The 22,000-nt window shown below is 40.4% G+C and overlaps 1 protein-coding gene across 6 annotated transcripts in view; it reads left to right on the forward strand.

The window, feature by feature from the left end:
- Nucleotides 1–22,000, forward strand: part of CDK6 (cyclin dependent kinase 6) — a 139,425-nt gene that overhangs the window by 80,753 nt on the left and 36,672 nt on the right. For all 6 annotated transcript variants that reach the window (XR_005601625.1, XM_039550162.1, XM_039550161.1 and 3 more), the window contains exon 5: nt 15,410–15,519. Coding sequence is in view for 5 of the 6 variants with exons in the window: in XM_039550162.1 (XP_039406096.1) it covers nt 15,410–15,519 (110 nt within the window). In the remaining variant the exon portion in view is untranslated. The remainder of the gene's footprint in view (nt 1–15,409; nt 15,520–22,000) is intronic.

Raw genomic sequence — 22,000 nt, forward strand, 5'->3', positions numbered from 1 at the left:
ATCAATGAAATCAGACCTTACAGTTATCTGGTTTAGGGAAAAGCCCACAGTATAGCATGAACACTCGGATAAAAACAGAAGGCTGTGTAAGCATGCTAGTTTGATACCATTTTTCTATTTTCTTTGTCTTCGTAAACAGTTAAGGTGTTGGCTTCTTTTTAAGGAAGTTTTATACTCCTGGTTTACTATATGCACTGTCGCAAGACATTTTGCTCTACTGGTACTTAGCAGAGAAAAGAAACAAGAACAGATTGCAGGTATTAGGCCACCTCTCCAAAGAAGATGCAAGTTAGTGTGAAGGCTGTTGGTATGTATAGAGAGGAGAACCAGCTGCAGTAGGCAGTGACGGGGTTTGCAGCTACAGCAGGTTCAATTGATGAGAAATAAGTTATTGTTATGAGCTTAAGTTGCCCTATATTTATACAGCATTTTTAGATGTACTTGGACCATCTTCCGGTGGCCCTTGGTACAAAATTACTCATTTTTTACTAATACTTGTGCTGTTTCATGTGCATGGATGCCTTCTTCATACCCTTATAACCAACCATTGTGTATCCTATCCACGTGTAGAAACAGATTCTTACTCTCTTTAAAGACCCGTCACACATTATAGGTGTCCCTAGTGGCATCTGTAAATGTAATTTATTCACAGTTAGGGATGTCAGTTGGAAAAAAGCTGTCAAAGTGGTGTAAAAGCAGTAGATGAAGAAAAGGGTCAGATCTATGGGAGAGGTAAGTGCAGCTTGCTCCTGGATCGCTGGCAGGCATGAGACTCTCTTAAGTCCAAGTCAGCAAAGTTCAAGAGAGGCCCATGCTTAAAAACATAAATGTACCGATACCAAAATTATGTTCCAAATAACAGATTTGCCTTTTTTTCCTCATAAAAATCAAAAATCATATATTTGCATGTAGTGAGCTGCTACTCATTGCAAAATACTTAAAACCTCACAGGAAGTCAGATTAATTAGAATAGGCTTCATTTCTCATAAGTACACTGGTTCCTTCTGCAGACAAGGACAACGAAAGTCTTTTAAACTTTGAAAAATAAGCTGATTTATAGATCACTTATTATGGGAGTGGTATGTAATCTACTATGTACTAGCCTGAGATGTAACTGATTAAAATTACACTTGTGCCTGACAGATGAGATACAACACATAGATAGCATTCTTGTGTACAGCATTTCCCAGTCAAATATTGTTCATCCCAGGTCCTACAGACAGGAACAGCAAGATGGTTAAGAGAGGTCATCTCCAGCACTCTACATTATTTTTCAGCCTGAAGATTACACCCCAGACTTGTATTAAGAAATACTGTAAGTCTCTACATAAGTGATTTCAAGGCATGTTGCTAGACTAACACTTCAATTCTTCAGAAGCGCTTAGAAGCCTCTTTTATTGATTCTGGTAACACCTTTGCTGTAACTGAAAATCCATTCTTTTTTTTTTTTGTTAGTTGTGCTGTTCAGTTCTGTTTGTCTTCTGGATTGTGCCCATGGGCTATTTTACTCTTGTTCCTATTTCTTTTCAAAGAAGTTTCATTTTCAGATTTTCATGCAGTAGCCCAAAACAAAACAAAGTTTGTCTGGTGTTTAAAGATGCTTTGTAAATAAAAAGCTTAAAGATGGGTCATTTAGACCCATATTTTGTAAAAGCTTTATATTACAAAAACTAACTTGCTCTAAATTCAGCCTGAGTGTATCCTTCTAAAAACAGTAATACTGTTAGGTCTTGCAAACACTTAGTTTCTGATCCCAGGATCATTAATGATTTTAAACAGCAGTAACAAAACCTCATATTAACAGAAAAAAAATATTCCAAACTAAATATGTTCTTTGTTTGCTATCATCAAAAATTTGTTTTCTTCCAGGCTGCCATTTTCCTCGAAAAAAGTAGTATTTATTAGCTGCAATTGTATACTCTTCAGAACACACAGACCATTTCTAATTTTTTGTTTCTAAAACTGCTTTTTAAAGTACTAACAATGAAAGCCAAGCACAGATGTAAATATCAGTGATTTCAGTGTCTGCAGATGTCTTCCTCTAACCGCTCAGAGCTTCCACTGAAATCGCTAGGAATTATGTGCGTATTTGGAGTTAGGTTGGAGCGTTTTTGAGATGTCTAGTTGTGTTTTTTGACACAGCCTAATAACATTAGCCTTTTCATGCAAAAAATTTTTTGCCTCAGAAAAACAGCTGAGGTCCTACCAGCTTGTCCTATTCCTCTTTAAGTTTAGAACCTTAGACAATGCAACAGCTTTAGAGGCTGTTGGTCTGTGTCAGTCTCAGAGCTGCTGATACTTGGGCTTGGTGTCTCTGCAGCAGCTCTGGCTTCTGGTGCTGCTTCCCTCTTCTCTCCTCTTCAGCATCCACGGAGCCACACACAGAAGTATTTCCTGATCACATGAGGATGTTATTTACAGGACTTCCTCTAAAAGTTCAAGGAGGGGATAGATGTTGGTGTCTCTTTGTGGCTGTTAATGCTGTGAACGTTTTCTGGAGGTGGCAAGCACTCTTGTTCCCTTTCAGGGAATATGTAGAGAGTTTTTTGCATGCAATTATTGTTTCTGAGAACAGATCTTTGCGGGGAAAAGGCTTAGACAAGTTTCAAAGATGATGGGAAAATATATTCCAAGGTTACCTGGTAGTAAGGTGGTTGTTTTCACAAGAGCACTTGACTCCCTCTCTGAGACCATTAAAGAACCTGCACTAGTGCTTGAATATTAGTTTCCATTGGATTTATTACGTATTTTCAAAGATGAGTATGTATTGCAATAAGCATTTTAAAAGGCCTTTTTTGTAAGTCCATTTTTATCTTTTTTTATAAGGACTCTTCCTGAACTGTTAGGACCCATGAGTGATTTACAGAGTAGCAAAAGGGATGTGACACATGAAGAGATCTCCTAAATATTGTATTTTACGTGGTCAGGCAGGAGAGGGGCAAAACCTTTTAAAGCAGTACATCTCCTTTCCACACTGGGTGCTGTGTCGTGTATCTTCACTGCACCAATGGCAGTTCAGTATGTCTTCAGTTTTTAGTATCATTGCCCTTCCAAGGAGACCCCAAGAGAAGGTATTACCACTACCAGCAAACAACGTTGCTGCTGACTGGCCAGATAGAATTAAAACATACCTCTATAAATTGGATTTTTCCTTCTGTCCTGGGGACTCATTATGCTCAGTGTTTGACAAACCCCTGTGCCTGTAAATTGATGTGCCTTCCCTGAAGCTGAGAACGTTCACGTTGTATCATGCAGAACACAGTTAAGCCTAGTTCTGGACTATTAGAATTGCATCTTAGTGTCCCACTCCAAAAGCAGATGCAGAGTACACATATTAGTCCACACTGCCTTAACCACTGCTGAATCGGAGTCTGTCAAACAGATGCCTCAAAGTGGATTTGTACTCTCAGAAAAAGCGTTTCCTCTCTAAGGCCTCTCTGCACACAGTGTTCAAGGAGTTAACAAGGGAGCTACTTTGAAAATAGAGGCAGAAGGTCATTGTCGGCAACAGCAAAGACTCCTACAGCCTGCCATGGAGAGCCTTTCACCCGTCATTTCCCACCCAGGGGATTGTAAACATTGGCTCGCAGCCATGGAGTCCTACAGAACTTCTCTTTACTTTCAGCATATACATTTATATGTCTTAATGGAAACTGAAGCATGGCAAGTTATTCCTGCGTGTCCAGAAGGAGAGAGGGGGCTTCTGTTCAAGTTAAAGAGATGGGAGAAAGAGCCATTACTCATGCTGGAATTTGAAAACATAGAGATACGCTTGTTTAGTGGTGCTTCACATGTAACATAGCTGCTGTTCTCAGGCAAACTTTCTCAACTCACAGGAATGTGTAGAATGCTGTCACTTAATCAGAATCCAGAAGAGGTCTTTTATCTGCCATTTGTTAGTAACTAGCAATATTGTTCTTATCTCATTGTCCTTTAGCCTGATGCAGTGCCCTCAGACTTGAGAACTTGTAACATGAAAGCACTCATTACCTTGAACATTCCTGTTTGTATTGTCTTAAGCTATTATCTCTTTAGCTGAAATAATTGATGCTTTGTATCAGTTTTGAGAGTGTTATCTGTAGAGGTCTGATCTACAGCATTATTTTCACAAATTAAACATTTTATATTTTTATAAGTCTGTGACCACTCTGGAGTAGAGTCTTCAGTAATCTAGACTAATTCATGTCTTTATCTGACTAATACAATGTGTTATCTGTAATTAATTTTCCTTGGAATGTGGCTTCTTGAAAATAACATAAATTAATCACACAAGCTTTAAAGTTGGGAGATAAAGTCTACCAAGGTCTAGTATTGGACCAACTGTAACATTCTGGTTTTCTGCTAAATTGTCATATAGTTGTAACATTTATAAGTGGACGAAGTTTTTTTGGCTTCTTGCAAAATCTTGGACTTCACTTTGTGCTGTGAACCCTAGTTTTGGCTACTGAGTAGTGTATCAAGTAGCAATGGAGGAGATGTTGCTTCTTTCTCCACAGAATAAAGCAGAGTGCGGTCTTCTAGAATTTTTGTGAGTCCCATCCATTAGAAGCAGAAATATGGAATACAGTCTGTCTAGATACAAAGTAGAATCCAGCCTGGTTAATGTAATTAATGCCTGCTTTTATTTTTATCCAGTGATGGTCTAATGTAAAATGCATACACATTCCAGAGCAGTATCCAGAAACTCGGCTCCTTGCCCCTTCCAGCTAATGGTTCTTAAGCTCTCAGCTGCTTTCAGACACAGTCTTGCCCCATGACTCATATACTCCTGGCAGAATAGTGACTTGGCTTCAGCAAAGGTAAGGAAAGAGCTGTCACCCAGAAAACCCCTAGCCTTGTGGTCACAGAATGTGCTTGGCTGTAGGAGGTGCCATTGAAATCCCCTTAGGCTGAGTTTGCACTTTGAGATTCACCTAATAGCATTTGCACAAGATGTTCATGTAGATGCAAACACATAGTGCTTCTGCCACCACTCTTGGTTACAGGCTTCACCAGGTAGGACTCCATATGAACCTTTGTTGAAAACATCCATTTACCCGGGGTATCTGTCTACCAAAAATGCATCACTCACAGTAGTGCTTTAGCTCAAATACAGCTGCTTGTTTCTGCAGCACAGGTCTTTCTAATGTGTGTGACCATCTACACGTAACACCCACAGACACGTTCAGAGTAAGGAGGAAGAATTTGATAACTAAAGATGTCTACAAAGAGCTTTAGAAAATCAGTGGATTGTGCCTAGCATTTTATTGGTCTTAAGCTCACAAAGCTACTTAAATGTGAGATTCAGACAGTCTGAAGACCCCTCTTACTGTTTTTGTCCTTTCTCTCCAGTCCTTGCTTTTGGCTGGAAATTACAGCAGGTCTTTGTCCTGGTGATGTTTACTTCAAGACTGAACTAATTTCTAATGATCTGTGGTATGTTTAGGTATGTATGAATGCATACACCTATGCATATATTGCATCTGTATACGGAAAGTTCATATTTTCCTATTTTCTTTGTGTGGCTTTACAACTCTGTTTTCACATTTGTTATTGAAAAAAAGATGTTTCATGAGGGTTTTGTTTCCCAAATGTAATTTCAAGGAGTTCTTGAAAGGTATTTAATGGGAGTTTCACCTCTATGGTGAAATCATTTGCAATTTTGCTTAGTTCAGTTCAAAGCCATAGATTGATGTAAGGCCATAGTAAAATCTACTGCATTCAGTTTCAAATGTAGAACAGATTAGCAGTGAGTTGCTCAAATTCTTTATGGCATAGGTGTAGGAAGGCCCAGCTCCGTGATGGTCATCGTGATGATAAGCCACTTGAAGTCTGCACCTTGTGAAATAGTGAGGGCAGGTACATCCCAAGTGAAGCTTCTAGTGCAAAGAAGCTGACTTGTTTGCAACCCTGGGTTCTCTTTGAGTTCTGCTGTAATATAGGAGCTTTTACTCTAAGCTATTGCTTCACATGACCATCACTGACAGATGTCGCTTTTATCTACTGTACCATGCTCTCAGTGAAATTGGTACTTTGCCTCCAGGCACAACATTAGTTTCTAAGTTTCATTCTCAACTGAATGAAAACAGTATCTTGTAGAATTTGTTTGCATCAAGTTTCTGCTGTCTGGACTCCCAAGCTGTCTGCAGTAAAGCCTCTCACCTAGAGAACTGGCCCAGTTTAATCCATTCTTTATGGTTTCTCTGTGCATTTCCTCCTTTTGTTAAAGATGGTTTGACAGAAGTGGGCCCAAGTTCCATGGGAGAGAGGTCTGTGGTGGCCTTCATGGTTTTGCTTCATTTAGGCTTTTTATGTTCAGGACTGGAGTCCAACACAGCACCCCAGGAAGTGGGAACACTTTTTTCTATTGACCAGACTCTGGTTTTCTGGTAGCAGTGGAAAGCTGGTCTTCATTATCAAGTCAAACTGTAAGTGGTAGGGCTCAGATTCTCTAGTCTGATGAAGCCAAGAAAAGACCAGGCAGTCACAAGGGCAGCTTTGGGGGATCTTGGCATGGAGATGACCACAGTTTGGTCCTTGGCACAGGTTAGAGCTACATGTTCTTCTGCTCCCAGGCACAGGGCAAAAGTGATGTGAGAGACTCTAAAAAAGGTGGGAATATGCAGGGTGCTAGATGAGTTGGTTTTGTGGCCTAAAAATGTAGAGCAGAGAAAAGCACCTGAAACAAAGCCCAAGATCTGGTACTAGAAGTTAGGGCTGTTTCCTCAGCTGGCTGATGCCAACAGGTGACTGAGCAAGTGGAAACAAGCCAAGCTGCTGCAGCCAGAACAAGATCTGTATTGCAAGACACAGTCTCAGGCTGCCACCTTTTAGGTTTTTTTAGGGTTTTTTAGCTCTAGTTTCATTTGGAATTGTGGAAGGAATTGTCTTCTTCCTTACAGTACGTGTTTGACTTGATCTGCATAAGAAGACAGTGATGTTTATTTCTTTCTGCCTGTGGGTTTTTTAGTTCTTAGATAGATATTAGAATTTGCTGTTTCGGTCTACAGATTTGATTACTGAGTCTTGAAGCATGATTGAAGAATGGCTACCTGTTTAAAGTCTGTCACTCTCAGTGTTGCTAAGTATCTCTATCTGTAAATACATTGCAATATGAGCACAAGCCTCATTGCATGCAAAGCTGACCATTTCTGTAAAAAATTGAGCTGTCCCATGTTCCGTAGAAGGCTACACTGCAGCTCAGAGCATCATGGTTTCAATGGTTTAAAATGCACAAGATGACCTGGCAAGTCTGAATTTTGTGGGGTCTGGATCAGGTAGGGTAGTGTTGCTGACACTATTTTTTCCCCTTTCTTTTTGTATAAAGATAAAACACTTTTCACCTGAAGTCTCAGGTAGTCTTTCAGAAATGTTCTCTTTATCGTGTCTGTAGAGAATTCTATGAAATACTCTGCTTAGTAGAAATATATTTCCTTGTATGAGTTTTGAGGTGAGGTCTGAATCACTAGTGGTTGAAATACTACCTCATGTTAAGAGCCAGTTTTCCTTTCTAGTAGCTGTCCCCTACAGTTCTTTAGTGCACAGAGACTTTTAAGGTAAAACCCACTGAATGTAGGTAAAGTATCTTCAGCTACACACATGATGTGCAAACATACACATTCACACTTCCTGACAGCGGATGTACCTAGAAATGCTCTTCAGCAGCACTGTCACACTGGGTGATGTGATTCTTCCTAGAAATAAAAGAAGGAAAATTCTCGTTAATTTTGTGTCTAAGAAATGAATTGCTTCTTTATTTGTCATGTTAGCTCACAGTAGATGCTAAACCATATTTCCTTCAAAGCACAAATGTTTTAGCATCAAAAACAGGAGATCCCATTCTAAAACAGCAACTTGATAGTGGGTGGTACATGTGATCAGGATTTGTGTCTTCTATAAATAAATAATCTTTTGCTTGATGATTTAACTCATGGTATGATAACAACATTCATTCCACTTTTCATAAAGCAATTCATCAGGCTTGTGCCCAAAATAGAGACAAATATGAATAAAGAGATAAAATTGGTATTACCATGTGCACTTCATGAGACCCATAGCACTAGAAAGGATTTCATGTTTTGTATGCTAAATCCTTCGTCAAGAAGTAAAGTGCTTTTTAAAAGCCACCAGAGTAGTTTGATACACACTTACTTTAAAAGGGAAACTATTTTAATGTTTCTATAAACAGACAAACTATAATCATCATTCTCTTAGAGAGAAACATTCTCTCCAGCCATACCTATCTCTGTGATGGAACTGAAAACAGTTACATAATAGTGGAAGAACCACTACTTAAAAGAGAGATTAAACAAATCTAATTGTTCAGACAGATATTATCCCTGGAAACTAAAGCACATAATATAATGTAGTGATTATTACCTTCTCTATCACAGTTAGGAATAATAATAGGTCTTCAGAGACAGATTAAAGAGACTCCTAGGTTTGCTTTATAAGTGCAGAATGCTCAGTGAATGCTCTAAGGATAGTGGTAGGAAAACACAGTAAGACAGTTGCCAGCAAGTAATGCAGACACACCCCTTTTCCAAACCAGAGATGAAAAACACATCATTGTACAAAAGCTAAAATTTAGCACATGCTAAAATGCCCTATCTTGGCCTCATTACGCCTGTGGGACAGGTGGGTTTTGAACATGTTTTCTGCCTGTGCTGGAATTGTTATGCATGGTCCTTCAGAGGCATTGTCTCTCCTCTCTTCCTCACCTCTTTCCTCCTTGCTCCTGCCTCCAGCACACCCCAGACTACCCCCTCCCTTATTTCCTGGGACTCAGACACACACAAAAACACACACAAAAATCGTTTCCCTAAGCAGCATAGATGTGACCCACTTCCAAAGGTCTTTGGAGTGTTCCTGGGGGTCACAGAAGTTGAAGGGGAGGTGGGGAATATCATCATTGCTGGAGCAGAGCAAGGCATGGTAGTGGATCTGTTACACAAGAGGGCTGGGAAATGGGGCCTCCTTAGGCTGTCAGGAGGACTCAGAGCAGCACACAGGACAAGTGTAGGGCCTATGATCTTGCAGAAATGCCATCATGTCACAACCTAGTGTCACCAGCCCTCTGGCTTGCCACTTCTTCCCTGCTCAGTCCTGGTTATTGGTCCATACTCCAAACTGAAGGTGATGAAACTTTATTAAACAAATTCTTTCTTTTCCTAAGCAGTTTTTAATATTACACTGACTTCATTTTAAGCAACATTACACTGTCAGACCAGCAAGCCGTTTTAGCAAATTCAGTTCAGAAACTACATTTCTTCTTTTGAGTCTCTGTGGAGTCTTTTCAGCTGTGTTTCTACCAAGTGAGAGGGAGGTGGATTAGTCAGAGAGAGCCTCTCTCTGCAGTGGGGATTGAAGCCAGGCTTCAATCAATATGCTGTCTGTAATTCTGTCCTCTCCAACTAATCTGTGGCAAATATGTCAAGCTTAGTCATACAGCTGAGAAGAAGTTTTTTACAAAACTTGAAGAAAATTTTTTAGGTTGTTTCAGAGTCCCACACCTGAAGAACAAGCCATGAAGTAGTAGGTTCTTAGTGAAGCTGGCAAGATTCCACTTTGAATCCTTGTGAACAGTTTGAAACAAGAGATGTTCTGTGAAACTGGAAGACCATGAAGTGACACTGAAGAGCTTGACTCTACATACTGCACCATACATTCTGTAGCTATATTCCCTCATTTTACTCAAAAAGAAAGGACAAAAATAAATGAAAAACAGTCAAAAAGATGTCCTGAAGATCATGTGAAAGCCTTGTTAGAGAAAACTGAACAAAAAAATCGAGTTTAAGAACCACTGTAAGGAACATTAAAAAAAAAATCTACAAATAATCTTTCATGAGATTTAAATGCTTTAAGTAACAAAACAGTCCAGCATCTAATGGTCAATACAATTAACAAAATCAGTACAAAAATAGCACAGAAGAAACCACAGGCACAAAAGCAAAATATTTACAAGAAGAATTTTACTTGGATTCAAGGATGCTTCATATGAATTTAAGCATCCTGCTAATTTCTTTTGTGGCATGATTTCTATTAAAGTTAGTGTTTTAAAAGGTTTTACGGGCCTCCTCCAAGCCACTTCAGAACTAATTAGAATAGAATTTGTCTCATCCAGCTTTGGATATCTAAAAGGAAGATGTCTACATGTAGGCCAGTCAGATGCTCCCCATTGATAGTAATCAAATGAAGTGTGTGTTCATCTGACCTGTGCAACATGTTTAGGACAAAGTAAGACCAGTTCCTGGGTGAGATGAGCAGTAGGCCATGCCTCCCCCACGCCTCCACTCTTGTGGAGCCACCTCTGAATCAGGGGAGATGAGGGAAGCATAGCAAAATGCCTTCTTTCTGGAGTGAAAGGAAGACCTGGGGCCACAGTGTGACTCACTGGCTGGTAGATTAAACAGTGCCAGAAAACATTCGTGGGTACTGGAGCTCAATTGTCTATACTGTTAAATTATTAGAATGGTTCCTGGCAGGAATTATTCCAACCAGCCCTTCCCCAGACAGTTCCTAGGCACTGGCAGTTAAGCATGGACCAAAGACCATTCCCAATAAGCAGTTTGCATGCGGTCACCTTTTTTGGGAGGCTGAGAATTTAATAATATGGACATAAGCCACTCTGTACTTTTTGGTCTCAGTGCCAAAGGAACATTTCCTGTCCCATTTAGTTTCCTAGCACAGACATAGCTGCTGTGTTACAGTCTGATCCCTGCTTTGTTCGTGCAGCCGTGCAACTGGGCATTGGTCTGTACTTAAAGTCTGTGGCAAACTGAAATGTAGTGTTTTGTGTCTGTGTTACTCAACCCCATCCCTAAACCACTGTTTGTCTTTTTCAAACTGAATGCTATTCAGACAGCAACTGTATTTGGAAAGGGCTGTATATTGTGAAGATCCGTTTAAATTAAAACAGTTATACAAAAATGAAAATATGTTCTGTAGAGTAAACAGAAATTATATGAGACTGACACAATGCCTAGATCTTCTGTTCACGTTGCCAGTGAGTAGACATTTCCCACTAATTTGATTTTTCATCACAAACTGGTACCATGAAGTGAAGGATTGAAACTCCTTGGGCTAGAGGGTGCTGGATAGCCACATCTGTCAGGTGTAGTAAGGCAGAAAGCTTTATTTCAAAATGAAGTTCTCTTTCTTTATCTGACTCTAAATGAAGCTCTCCTCCTGCTTCTCCCTGAGCACATTTCCTTCTTTAGAGGGTCAGACACAGCCTCAGTAGACTTTTGCAGATGTTCTTTTCCTTTATACTGCCTCTCATATACATGTAATTTCTTTTCATCCTGAAGTGCTGCCTAAATCTATTAACTTTCAAATAGTTAGAAGTAGTGGTCTGCAGCTACTGGTACCCTTCTTACCTGATACCATCCAGTCTTATCTGGATAGTAGAAACATAGAATGTGCACTGGAAAAGGAACTTAGTTACTTCTTTAGGTATCTACTTCTTCCAGTGTATGAATATTCTCAATCTTTTCACATGTGGCTTGATCTATTAAATACAAATGTTACGGGGTATCTTCAGGACAGGCAGAGTGGGGTAAGAAGCTAAAGGGGGGGGGAAAGGAGCTCATTTTGCGCAGGAGCATTTGGAGGCAGTTGGAAGAAGAGAGGACAGGGTGTGAAATTTGAGGGAACTTGGAGGTACAAAGAAGCTGAAGGGGAATGTGAGGGACAGCAGAACACATGGGATGTAGCGGGGCAGCAGGCTGTGTCCACCCAGGTGTGCACAGGAGCAGCAGGGAATTAGGCATGTTTGGTGATGCTGTCAGGGGACCACTGGTGTGTGCGTGGCAGGAATGCGGAGGTAGGCAGGGGAAAGAAGCCAGGAGGTCATGGGACATCTGGGAGAAACCTGGTGGATGTAAGAGAGGAGCTGAAGAGACCAGCCAGGGTGAGGAGAAGCAAGGAGGAGGCAGTGGAGAAAAGTTGCTTAGGTGAGAGGACTAAAATGCAACATGGTCACTAAAGTCTACAACCTCCAAAGTATTTTGGAGTCTTGCACAATTTAAGATCTCCATCAGCACATGAACATGAACCCTTTTCCTACAGAGCAATCATGCATTTCATGTATGTCAGATTTTCAGGAGAGATTTAAGTGAGATGTACTGATGCAGCTGCTTGCTTTTTTCATCCTAAAAATGGGACTTCATCAAGCAGCTCTGTTGGCGCACTGTCACTCAGGGAGACCTTGTTTCCCTGCTGGTGTGGCTTACCTAAGCAAAGCCTTTTTTCACTCAGAACTGTGCTAAAGAGGAAGTGATGACCTGCTTGTTCAGCCTCACCATATCCTGTGTTCAGAATAATTTTCATTTCTACTTCTCTACAAATGTTAATGGAATGTCCACAAATATTTTCTTGGTTTCTATGGTAAGAGAGAGTGTGAAACTGTCAAAACCACTGTGTCATATACATCATCCTGTGCTTTTCAGGAGAAGACCCTGACCACAAAAGGAGTCATCTGTAGCATTACTTGTGTGCGAACTGACATTTAGTACAGTTTGATCCCTTTCAGGTTCACATTTTGAAACACAGACTTGTATATTACAAACCATAAAGGTTACTTCATCACTTTTATAATGACACATGAATGACAGAGCATATCAAAACAGCTCAACACAGATTCTGTCCTCTCTGACTATAAGGCAATTAGGCATTAGCTGAAATTTAACTGTTAGTCTTTTGGAAATCTTCTATTTTACAGGTTTAGCTTTGCAAATTACTCAAGTAATATCTCCCAGTCCCCTGTGTATGCATGCATGGAGCATAGCTGGGTGCAAATGGTTGGGGAACTGTGCCAGTAAGGGGTCACATGGGAGAAGCAGCCACCGTGCTGCACGCTTCCGCAGCTGTCTAAAAACAGCACTGTTCCCCTGAGCAAGCACGGACACGGGCATGAGCCATGGTGCATCTCTCGGGAAAGGAGCAGCTGTCCTGTGCCACACTTATCTGGGAAGGACTTCAGTTTGGGGCATATGGTCCACAGCCATGCATCCCCCAGTTCTTTGCCTTTGAGAGCGCAGAGCCCTAATGTTGCAGGGTTTGTGGGATTGGGGAAAATAAATCATCCTTATGCTCTGTGTGAGAACAGCCATGTGGATCTCAAACCAGGAATCATGAGGTTTGGTGGTATTCCCACAGATCAGAGATTACACAGCTCTTCTCCTGATACTACACCCAGCCATTCACAAACAGTAATGGGTTGAAATTGTTGTATCTAATTTCTCAGAGCAATATTACTTCAGTAAGCTTTTCCACAAATGTACTGCGATAATAAAAGCGTAGTTCAGTTTGAGAGATGTATCTGCATTAGGAAAAATAACATGTTTTAGGGGGAATTCTATCTGATTCAAGACAGGGCAGCTCCAGAGAGGATCCCTGACCTCTGGTTATATTTGTCTTCTTTCCTTGGAGTTAATCTCTGAAGAAACTTCTCTGGTTTTTATAGAGAGAAGTGTTTCATAAAAGCATCACTGGTATGGTAGCAAATCAGAAACAAGACAAACGGAGCTAAGTAATGCCCAACTTCCACAAAAGTGGAATCTGTTTCTGTGAATGGGTATCTGGAAGTGTAACTTGCCAGTGCAGTACTTTGTACTGTGTTATTGAACTGTTTCATAGGCAAATTTTCTATATAAACATCAGTGTTTAAAAGAACTGTTAGCAAATACAACCACTCTTGCAAATATCCATGAACCTCCTATCAATAGCCATTCAGTGGTTCCGAAGGCTGTCAGGGCATGTAATGATAGTAATAAATGTTGTATTTACTTTTGTTTCATCTGACTTTGACCAGCAAATTCGGCTGATTACTTCCATTGTTATTTTTCTTTAGAAGACAATTACATTGTTATCATAAAAAACCCCACTATTATTACACATTTCTTTGTGTTGGTCTTGAAATTCTGAACTCACTATCCTAGTTAACATAATTTAAAAAGTTATTTTCATTCTTACAATTTTCTTTGTTTCTATCATTTTTGTTTCAGAATTTTGATTTGGTTCATGCTCCTCCTGCATGTTACATTTCCCACCTTCATGTTTGTTGAAGAAAAAAACAATAATTGTAGAGACCCTCCCAGGCCCCATATTAATTGTCAGAGGTTTAAATTGTAGCACAGAGTAAGAAAATACTGGCACTTAGCTGATGGTCATGTGTTGTTATGACTGGATTATAACTGTATTCAGGAGGAGAATACTCCTGTGGCTCTGAGATTATATTCTATAAAGATAGTAGCTCACACAGGACTCTGCAGAAGCTCATTGTGTTCTTCTGCAAATATCCTGAAGATACAGCCAGCCTCATCTGTGTTTGGTCTACTTGTGGGATACAAAAGGATAAATATAAACTGTCCCATGTCTGTGGGTCCAGTGAGCAGGACTTATCAAAACCGATGGAGTAGTGCCAGTAAAATTCCCACTGGGTCTCTACAACGTGTTGTGACATAACTACCAGGATAAGAACAGCCTGAAAACAGGAGCTTTCCATGGCATATGTCCATGGGAAAGAGTGTGTCATTTGAATATACAGGGTGAGAGAAGTTAACTGCTGGTCTAACCGGCAGCACATGGGCAGAGACAGTCACACAACTGTAAAAGTCAGGAATCCACCAGGAATACTTGTGCTGTGTTGCTTAGTTAAAACCTGACAGTTTAGGGTTCCTTTGTGTGCAAGGAAACCACAGTAGACAGCAATGATACCTTTGGTAAGGAGCAGCTTTGAGAAGGGTTTGACTTTGTCTGTATCCAACTGTTTTTAAAAAGTTCTAATTTCTTCAGTTTCTTCAGAGAGGACTTTTGACACAGGTCAGACATGTTTACCCTAATTGGCCCATGCACTTGAATTAACCTCATTTCTTTTGTAGAAACCAGTACATAAAACCATAAAGAGGTGAGGACAGACATGCTACAGTTCTGATTTGTCCTATGGATAAACCCACAGCATTCCCTGGCTTGTTTGTTTCCCCTTTGGCTCTGGTGACTACATCTATATCCACAAAAGTTAAGAAAACAAGGCCTTGTTCAATTGACTTGCCCTATGGAGTGTCCAAATCTCCACTGGAAAGTGTTTGGGATCTGTAAGCTGCAAAAGCTTCAAAGAGTTGGTGGTAGTGTGGTGTGGTACTATGACTGTCACACCAATGCTGTGCTCTGAAACTACAGATTTGTTGTACCCTGAATTGCAATGTTCTTGACAAGAAATGGTCTCACTTTCTGAGTCGTCATCACTGCAGCTATGGATACCGAGATTTTCCATACAGAATCCTTTTCTGTGTGCTGGCTAAACCACTTGGCCCTAATGTGTGAGTTTTTACAATATAGATTAAACTAAGTGGACGCTGTACATACAACACTTAGGAGGTTGTAATTCTTCTGCTAAGCACTCTCTTTCCTGTTCCTTTTTGTTTTGCAGGTTGTTACTTTGTGGTATAGAGCTCCTGAAGTCTTGCTTCAGTCCAGTTACGCAACAGCAGTTGATCTTTGGAGCGTTGGCTGCATATTTGCAGAAATGTTCCGTCGAAAGTAAGAAATGCAGTTTTATTTTCTTCACACTTTTCATTTAAAAAAATGTGCAATAATGCCTGTTACAATACACTGAATCAGTTTATATTGGAAAGGCCTGGTATGATATTTTATTTGCAGCGCAAAATATAAATGCCCATTGCAAATTCATACTTGTTGCTCTTGGAGTCTCTTTTGATGGGAGTCTGCCTCAGCTCTTGGTAAAGCTTGCATGAGCATTATTGTATTCTGGTTGAATCTGAATCCAAATGCAGATAAAACGGGGTGACAGAGGCTGTTGATCAATTTGAGTAAAGCTGGATTCTGGAAAGGATTTAGCCTGAGGAAGACAGGGCACTGTGGTGAGCAGAGTCTTCTTGCTCTGCAGTTTGTGCATTGAAGCATCAGGTGTTTGCCTGCAGTTTGCTCTTGGGATATTTGAGATCTAAGAAGTCACTGTAAAGTTGTTTTCTAGAGGTAGGAAACAGAGGTAGGATTCTTAAAGAATAAGTTATGTAGCCTGAGGTTAGGGTAACAGAGATGTTAAATGTAGTCAAGTCCCCCCTCCCTCCCCGCCCCCCAGATAAATGGCTTTTTTTTAGCTGATTCTGTGAAATCAGAACTATCTAACTACAAAATATTACAGCTGGATGCAGGTGAGCTGTGAATGCAAGAGTTCCTCTTGAGTACTGGTCTTTGCCTGTGGAAAGACACTGATGTGGAGGTTGTACTGTGTAGGGTGTGGAGAGGACCAAACCTGCAAGAATTTTAACAGGGTAAATCTGTCTTGATACGAATCCAATCACATGCATTTTGGTTGAGCTAAAGGCAAAAAGTGGGTGTTGTCATCACCTGGGTGATCTGCATGTAAAAACTGTATAGCTTTTTGTAACACCCATGGTGAAGCCAAAGGATATACAGAAAGAAAATGTGAAAGAAAAGTATATTCTGGGCTGCCTAAAACCCCAAATCAGTACAATTTACAAGGAGACGCAATACTGTAAGGGCCTTGAGAAACAACTGTGTAATTTATACAGTAAGTTCAAATACTAATTGAAGTCTTGCAAAATAACTTTGGGGTTTTACTACTTATTAATGTTATATGGAAAAATCATTTTTCTTGGGCTTCTTGCCTGGGCAAATGGCCTGGGTAGAGCTATCCTCCACCCTCTCTGTCTCTGACTCAGAAATGAAGTCAGAAAATGAGAGGAAAGAAAAGAATGAGGATTTTAGGAATATCATTTAAACTCTCCATTGCAAACTTTTAAAGATTCAGCCTTAGCCCATATTCACAATAGCATTAAGCTGCTGCTTGTTTCTCTGATTCAAATAGCAGAGTCAACAACTTCATTTTTTCATTTTCAGTAAGAGTGATACAGGCCAAAAAATGCAGAACTTTATTACATGCTCAAAACTTTTTTTTCTTCTCATTTAATTGGAAGCATTTTGACAGATAAGAAATGCTGCCATATACAAACTCCACCAATTTAATTTAATTTTTTCTTGTAATGGTGTATGAGTTTTGCTGAATCTCCAAATCCACACAGTAAATTAAATTTTCTACTTATATACAAATGCGAATGTTACATTAATATTAGAAAATCAGTATTTTTTTCTTACAGAAATGAGATCTGATTTGACCCAGAGTTCAATAAAACCAGGACTTCTATTTTTCTTGCCAAATGTAGGGTCAGTCTGACATTCTCAGTCTTATATTTGGGAGACTGTCAAAAACTGTAGAGGTCAGGAATCTGCCAAGTCTGTATGTACTATGTTCTTTTGTTGCAAACAATATGACTACTGCATGCTTCAGTGTACAAGCATGATTTGGAAGACTGTTCGCAAGGCTCTTTTCCATAAAGCTACAGCAAACAGCACTGGATGGTGTCTCCGTGGGTTAACATTGCAATACTCTCTGCATGATCTGTGTTGTCTTTCGGATTCTTCTGGTGGATTGCAAAAGAAAGCCCATGTTACTGTGACCTTGGTAGCAATAAAATGTAAAATTTTGCAAACTCCGTGGATTATATCCCAAAGACTGAATAAATGCAATCGCAATTTTGCTGGGAAATGGTAGTGCCCTTGGGTAATCACCAATTTGTATTTCCACTGGTGTTGATAGGATAAGAGTGTGAGAATGCAGCTAAAACTTGTGTGGTAGACATGGGTTTGATATTAAAACAACCTTTTCATTTTGCTGTCCTACTGGGTACTTTTCTGCCTTCTTTTCCTACTCTCTTTTGCTTTCTCTTTTAAAGAACTGAAAGGTCTGTCATTTTTAAGAAACATACTGAGACTCCTCTGGGCATTTTCATATCCCAGGGACTTCACTGGAATGGGTTTCAAAATAAAACACTACACAGCATCACAAAACATACCACAATCCTGTTCATGTCAAGGAGACACTGGACAGTTTGAGTTTGCTTGAATAGTTTTGTAGGCTGTCACAAACATAGTGAGGGTGCTTTAAGTCTCGATAAGCGTAGGAGAAAAGTGAACTCTGTATGAATGGTCCAGTCTATATGCTACACGTCACTGTCTTTTAAGTGGATGGCACCTCAGTTTAAATCACCCTTAACCTAAAACAGCTTAAGACAAATGCAAACCACGTATTTGTTTAAGAAGTAGATCTGAAAGTATATACAGAAGTGTATAAAGGACTTAGACACAAAAAATTAAATAAATACATCTCTGTCTAGATACACCTAGAGTAAATTTGAACATTTCTCTCATCTTGGCTGATTCAGCTAAAAAATGACACTTTTCATCTCTGTTCCTCCCGCAACCTGAGGTTTGTATAAAGTCACAGCTATTCTAAAACCTCACATTTTAATTCGGTATGGATTTATAGGCTTCTGCAGAGATGAATGCATAGAGTTTGTATCCTAAAATCCCTCAGTTGGATTCCCAAGGATCCTGTTCTATTTACAGATCAGCAATAAACTGCTCAATAGTCAGGTGTATGTTATGTACACAGAAACTATTCTGCTCTGTGTGTCTTCTCTGTTCATGTGCACTGCTGATGACAGCACCCCCAAAATAAAGCATTACTTGAAAAATTCCTTGTATGACAGCTCCAGTTTTTAAATTTCCTGTCTAATTAAACAGTTTGCAGTGACTTCTAGACATTTGGATGGAGTGTCGTTATCTAATGAAAGTGTAAACATATTTGTCATAGTGCCTGTTTTCTTTGTGATTTAAAAACTCTGGTGCGTGGATAGTAAAGACCAGTGGGGAAAATTGTAATGTATGCTATGGCTTGCTACCGTATCAGAGAGTCCTTCAGAGATACAGCTGGCAGGATTGACAGGGGCCTGAGGGCATGGGGACATCCTTTGGCTTTTTTTAAATGTTTAGATAAAGATTTTAATTGCTTTTAAAAAGGTTATGCTTTGAGGCTGAGCATTTTCCAGACCAGTAGGAAAGGGCTTTGTACCTTCTACTCAGTGAACACCTCATTAAAGAGAAAGGCTAAAGTGGAAGTAGCATCCACTTCTGTCTGGATACGTAAAACTCTTCCAGCTGGCTCAGGGAGTGTAGTTGGGTCCTAAGCAGGAAGCCATGACCTGTGTTTTAGGGAAGAAAAGGCTGTCTGTCTTCTTGCTTCAGTTAGGTAATACTTAATCCAGGTGAATGAGGATGAAAGGGGAAAAAGACTGGAATCCCAGATACAGAGCTGGGTGAAATGCTCTATAAAAGAGAACTCGGATCACCAATCTTGGTTTCTCTTCTGAGTAGTTAGTCTTGAGAAATGTCAGAATGTTTTGGTGCTTCGTGGCTAGTGCATCTATACATGCCCGGTTTTCAAAACCCCGCTCCTGTATGATTTCAATCCTGCACAGACTAGGAGGTTGGTAGGTGTGCATGTGGGACTCAGGAGTCAGGCTATCTATGTAACAATTCCAGCTAGGCACATTTAACTATAATATTAAACAAGCAACTGAGTTTGTCTCCCTTTGGAGTAAATACAGAGCTAAAAATCATCAGAAGAGACTATGAATTTTTGTAGCCTCTGTTGTATTCACAGCCTGGTCAAGCTGAAGAAGTCATACGCTAGAGGGTGGCCAGTGTTATGCCTGCATGTTTACAGGCACCAATTCAAACCCAAAACTGGAAAGACACTCCTCTCCCAAAACCCTTTTCCACCTCTCCAAAGCAAAAGTAAAACAGTATTATCTCAGAGCAACAAGCTTCATCTATCCAGGAGGGAGATTAATTCCGATCACATGGGTTTCTTACTGAGACTGTTCATGCACCAGCACCATGGTGTTCTAATCAGCCTGCTGTTGGTAAAATCATCAGTCCCAGAAATTCATAAGCCGCAAAATTGGCACGAATAGTATGAGGTTATTATTTATTCATTTTAAGTATTAAATCATGTTTTTAGCAGTTGTCTCATTTTTCAGCCTACTCTGTCAACTCCTAATACATGTGAGACAGTTATTGCATTACCAACTGTGCTTGAAAATTGTAACAGCAGATAAGAGATGTGTGACTCTACTAAAATACCTGTGGTGGGCCAAGTTCCCTGGTGGACACAAACAGCAGACACAGGGAAACAAGCTATTGGCATTGTAAGTCATCTGTCAGTGGTATAAATGTGTTCGATTAGAGAAGTTACATTCTTGTGTGTAGAAAAAATGCGAGCCTGGGACTTCGTTGTTCTAGATAATGTACACAGATGTGATAAAATCAAAACTTAGAGCCTTGTCTGGTGACGTGAACACTGGATTTGGGACCTACAGGCTGCCTAGAATCATAAAACATCAGGTTTAAATAAACTAGCAGTACACATACTCAGCTACAATGTCTTAGGGTATTGAGTAATTGTGGATCATCTAAAGCACTAAAATATAGTAAATCTTTATTCCCCTTTCCAAACAAGCCATAGGTTATTAGTACAGTTTGAAGTGCCATCATCAGGTCCATTGCATGTACTTTCTTGTGTCGACTATAAAAACCAGGTGGTAGAATGGGTCTGTGGAAGGAGACCATGAGAATAGTGCGGCCAGCAGCACTGGGGAAGTGATTGTCCCTCTGTACTCAGCACTGGTGAGATCGCACCTTGAGTGCTGTGGTCAGTTCTAGTTCCCTCACTTCAAAAAGGACATTGAGGTGCTGGAGGGTGTCCAGAGAAGGGAAATGGAGCTGGTGAAGAGTCTAGAAAACATGTCCCATAAGAAGCAGCTGAGGGAACTGGGATTGTTTAGTCTGGAGAAAAGGAGACTCAGGGAGACCTCATTGCTCTCTTCAACTGCCTGAAAGGAGGTTGTAGTGAGGTGGGGGTCAGTCTCTTCTGCCATGTCTCAAGTTGAAAGGACAAGAGGAAATGGCCTTAGGCTGAGCCAGGGAAGGTTCAGATTAGCTATTAGAAAAAAAAATTTCAATGTAGGAGTGATCAGGCATTGGAATAAGTTGTCCAGGGAGATTGTGGAGTTACTGTCTCTGGAAGTGTTCGAGACAGATGTGGCACTTGAGGCTATGGCATAGGAGCGATTGCGGTGGTGCTGAATTGATGGTTGGATTTGATGATCTTTAAGGTCTTCTCCAACCCTGATGTTCCTGTGATTCTGAGAGGGGAAACCCACTCAGAATGTGCCCTTCACTTCTACCTCTACCTGACTCGTGAGCAGAGGAAGAGCAGTCAGCTCTGCAGCTGAAATTTCAGTTAATGCTTTGTGGGATGAAGGTGCTCAAGTGATTGCAGACAGAAATAGCCAAGTGTAACAGGAACACCTTTTTTTAAGCTGTCTCCAAAACTTGAAGCTGGATAGGGAAGTTTGAACTTCTGCCACTGAGTAAAAAGAGTAACTCTCTTTAGCTGGATCATGTGGTAAAGTCTTGGCTTCACTGAAATCATTGCTGAAATTAACCCTGAGTTCAAAGGAGTTGTAACCTCTTCAGAAACAAGTCAGTGTGACAGGGTGGCACAAAGAGTGGCAAAGCTATTTTCTGTTAATGTGTACAGTACAGCACTTGAAGCGATCGCTGTAAAAGACAGTGCTGCAAACCAGCAAGGAAGGAAGGGTGTTGCATAGTGGTGTCCCAGCTTCCATGCTTTGCACGTCTTTCAGTGATGCTGTACAAGCTTTCAGTTGTCTCATCTGTGACATAAACCCAGGACTGTGAGACTTTCGTTTAAAATAAGGGTTGCAATGTATGTGGGAGCTATTAAGAACTGTCAGCTGAGAGCTGAGGCTGGAGGGTGGAATTCACAGTGTCTCTCTTCTGGCATCCATGAGGCTGCATAGCACCGGCAAAAGAGTGTGTGTAAGTTAAATTTGCATGAATTTAAGCTACTCTGGAAGTATGATTATTGTCATCAGTCTGTTAAAATACCACACACACAAACACATACACACATAACAAGGTAGCTTCAAAGGAAGTCAGGCCATGAGTATGTGAGCTACTGTATGCTTGTCCTTACCCAGAGAAGGAGGTGCAACTCCCATTTGTTACCAGAGGCAACAAAGTGATAACTTGTAACAGAGCCTGTAGGTTC

This window comes from Corvus cornix, chromosome 2, assembly GCF_000738735.6.
Source record: "Corvus cornix cornix isolate S_Up_H32 chromosome 2, ASM73873v5, whole genome shotgun sequence".
Taxonomy (NCBI): domain Eukaryota; kingdom Metazoa; phylum Chordata; class Aves; order Passeriformes; family Corvidae; genus Corvus; species Corvus cornix.